The sequence below is a fragment of the Armigeres subalbatus genome, chromosome 3 (genome assembly GCF_024139115.2).
Source record: "Armigeres subalbatus isolate Guangzhou_Male chromosome 3, GZ_Asu_2, whole genome shotgun sequence".
NCBI classification, from domain to species: Eukaryota; Metazoa; Arthropoda; class Insecta; order Diptera; family Culicidae; genus Armigeres; species Armigeres subalbatus.
Window position 1 is genome coordinate 344,484,663 of NC_085141.1, and position 12,164 is coordinate 344,496,826.

Here is a 12,164-nt window from a genome sequence, read left to right on the forward strand (position 1 = left end):
GTTAATAAAATTGTATTTCGCTCTTAAAGCGCTTGGCTTTTGAGGTTTTTTAAGAATTTTCGTTAATTTCCAAAAGGGTTTCAAACTGGGATCCAATTTCGAGACATTATTCTCAAAGTTGGTATTTCTCAGAATAGCGAAACGTTTTTTTAATTTCATTTTGCAAATCTCGCCAAATAACTTTCAACGCGGGATCGCGAGTTCTTTGGTATTGCCTTCGCCTCACATTTTTAAGACGGATCAGTAGCTGAAGATCGTCGTCAATAATAATGGAGTTGAATTAAATTTCACATTTAGGAATTGCAATGCCTCTGGCTTCGACAATCAAATTTGTCAAAGATACGAGAGCATTATCAATATCACTTTTGGTATCGAGAGGAGTGTCAACATCAAAATTCCTATCGATATACGTTTTATATAAATCCCAATCAGCTCTATGATAATTAAAAGTAGAGCTGATTGGATTATAAATGGCTTCTTGTGAGATCCGAGTACCAACCTCCACCGCGGTTAGCTCTCTTTTTTGCAAATTGAATATATTTCGGATGCTTGATTTGCCCAATCTCCACATGTGCTTTACTGTTGTATATCCACAGCCAAGCGAGTGCACATTGTTTATTAAACGCCCAGTAACGGGCTGGGCGGGACGGTATAGAATACTGGGGGGCATGGAGTGCGATCCTCTCGTTTAATAAACAATGTGCACTCGCTTGGCTGTGGATATACAACAGTAAAGCACATGTGGAGAATGGGCAAATCAAGCATCCGAAAGATATTCAATTTGCAAAAAAGAGAGCTAACCGCGGTGGAGGTTGGTACTCGGATTCTGATGGCTTTTCCGCAAACGTGACCTTTAAGTGGTCTTGTTGTGTAGGGGTTATCACGCCTATCTAGAGAGTAGGAGGTTGAGGGTTCGAGTCCCTCCAAGACACGTGCTCGGTTTCGCCTTGACCTGGGCCCAGGTCAGCTTTCTGTCAACATTCTTTAATAAGGGACCGACTGTTTATTTCGATGACATTTACTTCCAGGGTGCAGCAGCCGTAAAAAGTGTAGACAACAACCTTCCGTGCATTATGTTTACGGTACTCGTCACTGAGTGGCGATACCGGCGTTTCTATCTGTGTTGTTAAGCCTGCTACTCTATGTTCTGAGATTTTCACAATTTTCACCATGAGCTCATGGAAGAATGGTAGTTGGAAATCGATAAAATGTATGGGAAAATCAAGTATTTTGCAAATTTATGGAAAATGGTGGTGTTTTAGAAGAAAGTAGTGAAAAGGAATGAAGTATGAGGTGAAAAGATTATCTCCTGCACTTAGTTTGCACTGATTAGTAGTCTAATAGTGATGAAATTTCAATTTTACTACCATTGAAAAAACGCCATCTCTTGCATTAATCGTTTTGACTGGTACCTTATTCTAACGCCCAGACTTAATCTGACTGCAATTCAGACCGCTTTCTTTCGTAATACGACTGCCGGCCAGTGAAGGTTAGATTGGATACAAACATGCATACGTTTGGCCAGAATTTAGGTTTGGGGCGGATTGCATTTTTGCCGCGCGAATATTTCGCATTAACGCTTTCATGACCTAGATCTTAAATTAACTTTCCACTTGATTGATGCCTTTTAACTAATTTGTATCGTACTGTTTTTTATTAGAATTTTTCTCTTATCATGTAGTTCTTTACCAACATTTTCAACATCACCAGGTTTCGAGAGGGTTACCGTCCGTGATAGCACAACCACCATCATCGCAATGTACAGATCAGCTGATGGACGCTTTTCGGGCGCCCGCGTGTGATAACAGCGGTTTCACTTTCATTGCAAAATCAAAACAGAGAGGTTGGAACCGCTCTCCGGAACCCCGTTAGCTCATATATCGCAGTCGCTCGCATGAAAACGACGTCACCCTTTATATGGATTTCGATACCTCTGAAACGGGGCACGAGACTTCGCTGCGGCAGGTAACGGGCGGATGACGATGCTGTTTGCCGCCTTGCTGGATATATTCCGTATCGCATATATACGAAATCGATGCTAGCGGCTGGCTGACATTCGTCGCGAGACCGTTGATATGATAAGACGTTTTTTTTCCTCGTTTGATCTCCAGTTTCGCGATAGATAGCTATGCGCGTGAACTTCGTCTTTCGTGAAGGTGTTTGATTGGGTTCCACGAGGAGAAAGATTCTTGCCAACATAGCTAGAAGCAATCGATAAAGTGCTCCATCATTGCGGGAACTTCAAATAGTTTGACTTCACCGAAGCAATGCTTACCAGTGGATAAAGTTAATGCTGAAATCAATATGAAGATGGATAGAAGGTAAATTGTAGTGACGTGCATCTTGGTGTCGGTCAGAGATAAAAGGACTATGAAAAGTCATGAATCATGTGCAAGGAACTGGGTGTGCGTGGAAATGTGTTCAAACTGGCCTCAACCAGATTCATAGTTCAAAGGTCATCGAACGAAAAAAATCCAAATGGATATTCTTGGAAGGATGCTTTAAAAATAAGTAACAAGCTGTTAGTCGGAGAATTTTTAGTGCATCACAAACGAAAAAAAAGCTTCCTTCGTAATTGAACAAGCATCTACGTGCGTGCGTGCCTTACCGAGACGAAACAATCAAATGGCAGATAAACGATGGCAATGACATAAATTTGGGGAATGGGACCACTGATTCAGCACGCGGTGAATTGAAATCCTAGTGATATTGGGTAATCGGTGAACAAGTGTAAACGGAGAAAGTTTTGGACTTTGAGTTTAGAGCTTTGTGGATTCGATATGAATCTCCTTGATCTACTGGAAATGGTGGCGTCGCCAAATTTGAACTACTGAATGGAACTGAGCTATTGGTCAGGAGTGTAATCTTAAAGAGACCGAACTTCGCAATAGAGCGACTGTTGAAAAAACTGATAGCTGAAATGGGATAAGTATTTTACTTTGTATTGGGATACTACTTAAAAATATATATAAAAATACTCGAAATCAGATGGGTATGTGAAAAACAGAACTCAGAAACACGAAAAAATCTTTTCCAGATGTCTTATGTCCTCGTAGGACCATGAAGCTTCCAGAATAAGCACATCGTGTAACCGTTCTTGAAATCCTTAAGTACTAGCCTGAAATAGATTGGATCTCAATGGCATATCCAATTCCTGGAATTCTTGAAGAATTTCCTTCAAGAACTTTAGAAATTCCTCCAGATTCCTCTTGAAATATTCATCCAGATGTTATTTCTGAAATTCGAAAATTCTTTCGGAAAATCTTCCGGGCATTTTTTCTTGTGAGTTACTTGAGAAATTCTTTAGGAAATACCTCCAGGAATTCGTTCGGATATTCATCCAGAAATTCCTTCAGGACATCCATCGGAAATTCCTCCAGGTATTCTTTGGAAAAATCCTCTAGGGATGCCTTCGGAAAATCCTCCGGAACTAATACAAAACATCTTTCGGAACTTCCTTCACAAATTCCTTCGGAAATTTCATTAAGGAATTCCTTCCAAAATTCTTGTATGAAATTCTAAGAATTTCCAAACTTATTTTTCATGGAATTCATGCAGGAATTTCCGACATTCTAAAATTTCTACAAGAATTCCACCGCACATTCCACCAAGAATTTCTCCGCTCATGCCTTCAAGAATTCCATCCGATACTCCTCCAGAGATTCAATTCTTCAAAGAAAGTATTTTAAAAAATCCATTGGGAATTTACCGAAATTCCTTGAGAACTTCCTCCAATGATTCATTCGGAAATTCATTTACGAACACTTAGAACACATCTTATGGAATTGTTCCAGAAATAACTTAGAGATTAGAATTTTTTTACGAAGTTCTTTCAAAATTCCTTTAGGAATTTCTATAGAAATGATTTTAAACATTCTTTTGGTATTCCTTCGTAAATTTCTTCAAAAATAGCTTCACGAGTTTCTTTATGGCTTCTTGAAAAAATTCTTGAGAAGTTCTCTCAGAAAATACTTCTAAAATAATTTTTGAAATTCCCTGAGATTCATGATGATGGCAATGCATCCGGAAATTTCTTTAGGAAAGATATTGAAAACACTTTGAGGAATTGTTCCTGATATTTCTACGAAAATTTATTTAGAGATTTCTTTGGAAAATCCTTTACGATTTTTTTTATGTTTCTTTCAAAATTTCTTCGGATATGCTTTTGAAAAACTCATTCAGAAAATCTCTTAAGGGCACCTTCGACACTCATTGAGAAATTGTTTTAGAAATTCTTTTACAATTTCCTCCAATTTTTCCTTCCAGAAATTCATCGTAATTTATTGAAGTATTCGTTTGGAAATTTCTTTAAGTAGTCCTTTAGCTTTTCTTCGGAAATTCCTTCATTTATTCTAACAAAAATTCCTTCATTAATTCTATCGAAAATGCCTTTGGGATTTTTATCAAAAATTGATTCATAAATTTCTACGGAACTTATTGCTGGAATTCCTAAACAAGATTGTTTCAGGTGTTTCTTTGGAAATTCCTTCAGAATATTTCTTCCAGAAATTCCTTCAATCCTTTGGAATCTCCTTTAAAATTTCCATAGACATTGTCTTCGACTTCCAACGGGAATCAGAAATTTATTCGGAAATTTCTTCAGAAATTTTTTCAGAGTTTTACTATAGAAATTGAATCAGTTGTTATATGAATTTACACTTTGTTGGCATGGGATGGATAATTCAATTGAGTTGTTTAGCAAAGAAAAATATAGGGTTTTCTACAGTTCAACATAAATAGCATGATCTTTATGTTGAACTGTTTTCTACAGCAGTTCCTCAACAAGATCTACCAATAAAATTTTCAGCGGCTTCCATAAACAATTTCTCCATGAGTTCCACCAGAAGTGCCTTCAGAAGTTCATCCAGAAATCCCGTAAGAAGTTGCTCCAGAAAATCAAAAACGAAATCCTTCGAAAAATCAAATGGAAACTACTGCCAAAAATCCAACATGAATTTCTTCTTGGAATTCCAGAAAGAATTATTGAAACTGGAGGAATTTTTGAACTCTTGGAGACATTTTCAAACTCTTGGAAATATCTTTGAAACCTGGAGGAATTTTTGAAAATCCTAGAGGAAGCTTCAAAACTCCTGAAGATATTTTTGGAGCTCCTGAAGAAATTCTTAGAACCGCTGAATGAATTTGTGGAACTCCTAAAGACGATTTTGGAACTCCTGGAGGAACTTTGGAACTCATGAAGGAATTCTAAAAATTCCTGGCGAAATTCTTAAAATTTGTGTAGGAAATCTTGGTGACCGTTTTTGAATGCCTGGAAGAATTCGTTGGAACTCATTGAGGAATCCGTGGATAATTTCGTTGAATGCCTGAAAGGATTTTTTTTAACTCATTCAGGAATTCTTCGAACTCTTGGATTAATTCCAAAAACTCGTGGAGGAATTCCTGTTACTCCCTGGAAGTATTCATAGAAATACTGGAGAAATACTTAGAACTCCTTGAGGAGATCTTGGAGAATTATTATTTTTTGAGCGCTAGGCATTTTTCTTGAAAACTTTGAAGAATTTCTGGAGTAACTCGGAGTAATTTTTGCAAATCTAGGAGGAACTCTTGGAATGCTTGGAGTTCTTGGAGGATTTTTTTGGAATTCGTGGAGGAATTATTGGAGATTTATTTTAAATGACTGGATGATTTTTTTGGAGCTCATTTAGGAAGGAATTTATGGAGGAATTCCTGAAGAAATGTTTTGAATACCAAAAGAAATTTTCTGGAACTCTTGGAAAAAAATCTAGCATATCTGCAATTCCTGGAATGCTTTTTGAAATTTATGAAGTAACTCTTGAAGACATTTATTCAATACCAGGATAAATTTGTCTGAACTCATTGAGAATTTCTTGGAACTCCTGAAGAAATTCCTTCCACTTTTGGATAAATTCTTGGAACTCCTGGACGAATTGTTGGAACTCCTGGAGGAAATATTGAAAAAAATATTTGACTACCAGTAGGACTATTTTGGAACTCTTGGAGGAATTCCTGGGACTCCTGGAGAAACTCTTAGAATTCCTTGAAGAATTCTTGGAAATCACGTTCTTGGGACTCCTGGAGAAATTCTAAAAAAACCTGGATGAATATTTAGAAATTCTGGAAGAATTCTTGAATTTCCTGGAAAAATCCTTATAACATGGAACAAATGGAGGAATTTTTGAAACTCTTGGTGGAATTCTTGGAACTTCAAGATGAATTTCTGGAACTCCTGGATCAATCTCTGAAGAAAATCCTGTGACTCCTGGAGGAATTATTGGTATTCCTGGAAAAAAATTGAAGAAATTGTTTGAATACCTGGAAGATTTTTTGAGACTTCTGGAGGAAATCGTGGAACTCCAGGATGAATTCTTGGAACTCTTGATGGTTTTTTTTAACTTCTGGGAGAATTCTTGAAACTCTAGGAGGAATTCGTGGAACATTGAGGAATTTTTCAAATGCCTGTAGGAATCTTTGAACAACCTGGAGGAATTTTTGGAGCTCCTGAAAGATTTGTTTTAACTTCTGGAGGAATTCTTAAACCTCCTGGAGACATACTTGAAACTCCTGGAGCAGTTTTTGGAACTCCTGGGGCAATTCTGGGAGCTCCTGTAGCAATTATTGGTGCTCTTGGGAATCATATTCTGAAAGAGAAGGACGCAGCGCGGGCGGTCAAGCTGCGACTAGGTGTAACAGCTAGTGACGTCCAGCCGTCTATGCAGCGGACATCCACACGTCCCAAACTAGCTTACCTTTGGGTTTCTCTTTAACTGCTCAAGGGATACATGACGAAATAGTAAAGAGAGGTGGACGATACAACGAGAGTTTCGACGCAATTGCATGCACAACATAGGGATAGCGTTGGAAAGTAACTAACAATACATATCTATTTGTATTTTATTTTTCATGACTCTTGGGTTATGGGTTAGTGGTAGGCAAGGAAGGGTTGCGGCCGTTCATGGTAGTTGGGGACCCATTGTCGGCATTCTCATGTTGTTGGACATACCTGGGGTACTCAATGGTACCGACAACGGATTTCGAAGGGCTTCGTTCTCGGCTCCGCAAGTAGACAGTCGGCTGGGCTGGCAGCGTTGAACAAATTAGCTTGATGCGTCGAAGCTTCTTCACAGCTCCGAGCTCGGCAGCAGTGTTGGACACGTAGGGAAAGGGGAGATCGATGATTCGTCGCGTCGTCTTTCCGGCCCCGCGCGAAGCAGACAGCCGGCGAGGCTGTATTGTTGTACACGTCGTAGATGGTAGCTTGAGGGTACGTTAAGGTTTCTTCCCGGCTCCTCAAAATAGGCAGCCGACGAGGTTGAGATGTTGTACACGTGAACGGTAACTTGAAGAGTTCTCCGAAGTTTTTTCCCAGCTCCTCGAGATAGGCAGCCGGCGAGGCTGCAGTGTTTGACATGGGGGAGGGAAAAAGCGGTGCGTGCGGGCGGCAGGCAGCTGGCGCAATCGTAGCGTTGGAACCATGGGCGGTTCATCGAAGCTTTTTCTCGACTCCGCGGTATGCACCGTTAGCTGTCCGCAACGTTGGACACATAGACAGTGGCATGAGGATCCTTCAAGGTTCGTCCTTGGCTCCGCAGGATAGGCAGCTAAGAGGCTGTAGCGTTCAGCACGTGAACATATCTTGGGAAATCGGATCCGCAGGACTCATGATTTACTACGGGCTTTTCTCCAGGAATTACCCTAGCAGTACACATGTTTCACAAAAGTTACTGCAACTCATATGTGACAAGATTTAGTCACATTCAAGTTGCTGCAACCAGTTTTGTCCAACTTGTGCTGCTCGGCTAGAAGCCGTTCACCGTTCACCTCGTCAATCCAAACAAAAGACAGCAGATCCGTCTTTTTCAAGAGAAGAAACGCCACATGGAAGAAGTGGAGTGCGAGGAGATGGAACAGCTGTGCCGTTCTCAAGAAACACGCAAGTTTTATCAGAAACTCGACGCATCCCACAAAGGTTTCGTGCCGTGAGCCGAGAGGTGCTGGGATAGGGATGAGAGCAACTTGACGGATGAACGGGTCGTCGTCGTTGAAAGGTGGAAGCAGCACTACAAGCAACACTTGAATGGCGCTGAGAATACAGGCAGTGAAAGGCAAGGCAGCAGAGGAGATGACTACGCCAGTTCAGCGGACGATGGAAGCCAACCAGCGCCTATCTTGAAGGAAGTTAAGGATGCCATCCAACAGCTAAAGACCAATGAAGCAGCTGGTAAGGATGGTATAGGAGCTGAGCTCATCAAGATGGACCCGAACTGCAAACTGTCAGAATCTGGGAAACGGAACAGCTACGGAGAAGTGAAAGGAAGGAGTCATATGCCCCACCTACGACCCCCCATCATTTAACAGAAAAGCGACTAGCAGAAGAACTTTCAAGCGATCACCATTTTTAATGCCACCTACAAAGTAATACCTCAGATCCTCTTCCGTAGAAAGTTATCAAGATGGCTTGGTTGACGGCAGCTCGACTTGGTCCATGCTCGAGGAGGTATTGCAAGCACTCGGAGTATTCAAGAAACGATTGCTTAGGACCATCTTTTGCAGTGTACAAAAAGACGGTGTGAGGTAGCGAATGATGAACCACGTGCTCGCCCAGCTATATGTATTGCGAACCCAACATCCAGAAGGTAGCTAAAACCGGAAGGGTACGATGGGCAGGGCATGTTGCAAGAATGCCGGATAGCAACCCTACAAAGATGATGTTCGCTTCCGACCCGGCAGGTACAAGAAGGCGTGGAGCGCGCAAGCGAGGTGGGCTGACCAGGTACAGAACTACTTGGCGAGCGTGGGAACTACTTGGCGCCATTCGAGGATGGAGAGTTGCAGCTTCGAACCGTGTATTGTGGCGTCAAATAGTTGATTCAGTGTTACCTGTTTATATTTAGAAGCTAAATAAAGGAAATGAAAATTAAAGTGTATTCTTTAATCAGTTTTATAAGTCTTTCGTTTGGTTTTTCTTAATAATTTTTGTAGCAATCCAAAATGAACAAAAAAAATCCTCAGAAAACTTTTAGTGAAACATCTTCACCGAGTTTAGTACTAGGTGTATTTAGTACCATCGCGTTGTAGTATTTACAGATATGCATTTCGACCTGTAAGGCCGTCTTCAGTGTCTCAAACTTGACTTATGACAGCAGATTTTTTTTACTATTGTTTGAACCGCAAACTCTGATTTTTTTCAATTTTGCATTATGCTACTCAAAACTACCATGTATAGCTATGTGCTTGATCAATTGGGTTTTTTGGATAATCCTATTTAAATTCATACACCTCCTTGTTTGTTTTTTTTTCTGTAGCAACGCACAATCCCCGTTACTGGGCGATACCGTCATCGAAACAAATCAACGATCACCCGAATGCCACAACGGTTCAACCGTTCCAACGGTTGTCATTAGCTGCATCAATTCAGAAAGTTTAAACTGCCCTGATAAAAGTGAAGTGCCAAAACCAAATCCGTTAGTATCACACGTGTCAAATGACCAGAAGGATGCAACCACAGTGCTGGCGTCATTCTATTTGGATGGCAAGCTAGAAGAACTTGATACCCAGTATTTGCAACAGAAGGAGGAAGCTGACGATGAAAAATTTCGATCGACATTCAAAGGCGTGTTCCATCAGGTATGTTAAAACAGCAAACCAAATTAATACAGAGTAAATCGTCCAAAAACTGTAAAACAGGTCCCCCAAGGTACACATGTGCTTGCAAACCAGATATTGATTTCCGCCCTTCAGCCTTGTTCGCCATTCTGTGTTGTTGTTCTGATTCCGATATATTTAATCTATGGCCTAAATGTCGAAGGGAACTAGATAACAGAAAGCCTTGAAAAGTGATATAGGTACTAAGTACTTAAATCCAGAAGCGCGTCGGCGTTCAAGAACGAGAGTATGGCACATAGGGTGAATGCAATTATTCGATCCATTAGCTGATTATCAATCCTGTTTATGAAACTATCATGCTTTTACTATTTAGACTTGGTCGTAATATTCAGTGAAGATTAAAATAACGCAATTATAGATTTTGGGATATTTGAACCTATTTGGGAACGGATGAACCGATTTGCAAGATTTTCTAACTAATCGATTCATCTTGAGATCAGCTGTGTTTATATGTATATGTATCTGAAACGATGGAAACGATAGATGAAACGATAGAACATTTTGCTGAACTAACTAAAATCGATCTAGAGGGCGGCGCTACAATCTACTAAACGATTGACAAAACATCTAAAATTGGTAAACAAACACACTTCGATACTATGAACCAAAACAGAAAGCACGTGTTTGAAAAGAGATAGTATGGATGAGTGTGATTGATTCGCCAATTGCCGTAGGGGGATGGACCGTATCTATCACATTACCGATAGGATAACTTAATGAGGGTAGCATTAAGATAACCTTAACAAAGTGGTACTACTGAGAGGTGTGGGCAGTAGAGTGATTCCAATTTTGACTGTTTTGCTCCCCCGTGTTTAAACGATGGTATTTGCGATTTTAATAGTCCTAGTTTTTCAGCTAATTTGGTTATTTTTTGACTGAGCACGCGCAATTTGAAGTTTGTATGGTATGGGTCTCCAGTAGCCTTACGAGCAAAGGCGTGCGTAGGACTCCCAATCCGGATATGGCGAGTCCGATTCTCGGTCTGGTCTAGGATGTTTTCGGGTGGGAAACATTCTCGACTCCCTGGGCAGCACAATTGGATCTAGATTTCAATTGGGCTTTGGATTGAATTCGGTTTGGACTTGCATTGGGTTTGAATTAGATTCAGATTAAATTTGGATTTGATAAAGATCTGATTTGAATAACTATAATTAGGTTTGGCTAGACTTGGATCGGATTTGATATGGATTTGATTTGAATTGGATTTGGATTGGATTCGGATTGGATTGGATTTGGAGTGGATTTGGAGTGAATTTTGGATTGAATTTGGATTGCATTTGGTTTGGATTGGATTTGGATTGGACTTGGATTTGTAATGGATTCATATTGGATTTGCATATGATCCAGATTAAATTTGGATTGGATATAAATCAAATTTGAATGAGTAGGTATTTAATTTCATTTAGCAAGATTTTCAATCGATTTGGACTTAGATTTGATGTGGATTATATTTCGATTTGGGTTGGATTTGGATTGGGATTGGATTTGGATTGGATTGGATTTGGATTGAATTTAGATTGCATTTGGCTTCGATTTGATTTGGATTGGACTTGGATTGGATTTGTAATGGATTCATATTAAATTTGCATTAGATCCAGATTAAATTTGGATTGAATATAAATTTAATTTCAATGACTATTTAATTGGATTTGGCTGGATTTGAATTATATTTGGACTGATCTGGATTGGACTGGATTTAGATTGAATTTTTATGTATTGGTTTGAGTTTGGATTTAGACTTAGATTGGAATTTGATTGGATTTGGATTTAGATTGGGTTTGAATTTGATATGAATATAATTTGTATTGGATTCAGATTGAAGTCGGATTGGATTTAAATGGATTTGAATTTGGTTTTGATTTGATTTGGACTGGATTTGGATTGAATTTAAATTGGATTTGTTTTAGTTCGGATTTGTATTTAATTTGGATTGAATGTAAATGTGAATGAGCTTTTCATTATATTTGACTGGATATGGATTGAGTTTGGATTGGATTAGGATCCTATTGGAATAGGATATGGATTGGTTTTCGACCTGATTTGGATTGAGTTTGATTTAAGTTCAACTTGGATTGCATTGGGATTGGATTGCATTAATTTTGGATTTGGTGGTCTAAAGCCTCTTTCCCTGTTTTCTATCTGCCATTTAGATTTGAGCTCGTCGTTGTATTCGATATCGATAATCTCCATTTGAAACATTTCAGGTACATTTTATAATAACGCGAGATTATGGCTATAGCCATGGTCTTATAGGACAGCCATTGTGGCAGCCGTTTTTGGACTCTGTCGTTATTGTCCTTGAACGGTGTTGAGAAAATGGATATTTCGTTACTGTGTTCTATAAAACCAACGAATAGTCTTGAAAATTTCTATGGTGGTCTTGGATATCAGCATATTTAACAGATTTACATGAACTACTTTTAACAAGATGAGGTAAATGTACCAATTTTCAGCAGCCAACTGTGTCAAAATGTTTCGTCCCAACATAAGCTTTAATGTTGGATAATAAAAGTTCGACA

General features: G+C 39.4%; 1 protein-coding gene across 1 annotated transcript in view; it reads left to right on the forward strand.

The window, feature by feature from the left end:
- The first annotated feature begins 2,050 nt into the window (after positions 1–2,050).
- The window catches only part of LOC134222419 (facilitated trehalose transporter Tret1-like), a 47,190-nt gene continuing 37,076 nt past the window's right edge, over positions 2,051–12,164 (forward strand). Inside the window, exons 1-2 of the mRNA XM_062701569.1 lie at positions 2,051–2,321; positions 9,285–9,606. Of these exons, the coding sequence (XP_062557553.1) occupies positions 2,305–2,321; positions 9,285–9,606 (339 nt within the window). The 5' untranslated portion in view covers positions 2,051–2,304. The remainder of the gene's footprint in view (positions 2,322–9,284; positions 9,607–12,164) is intronic.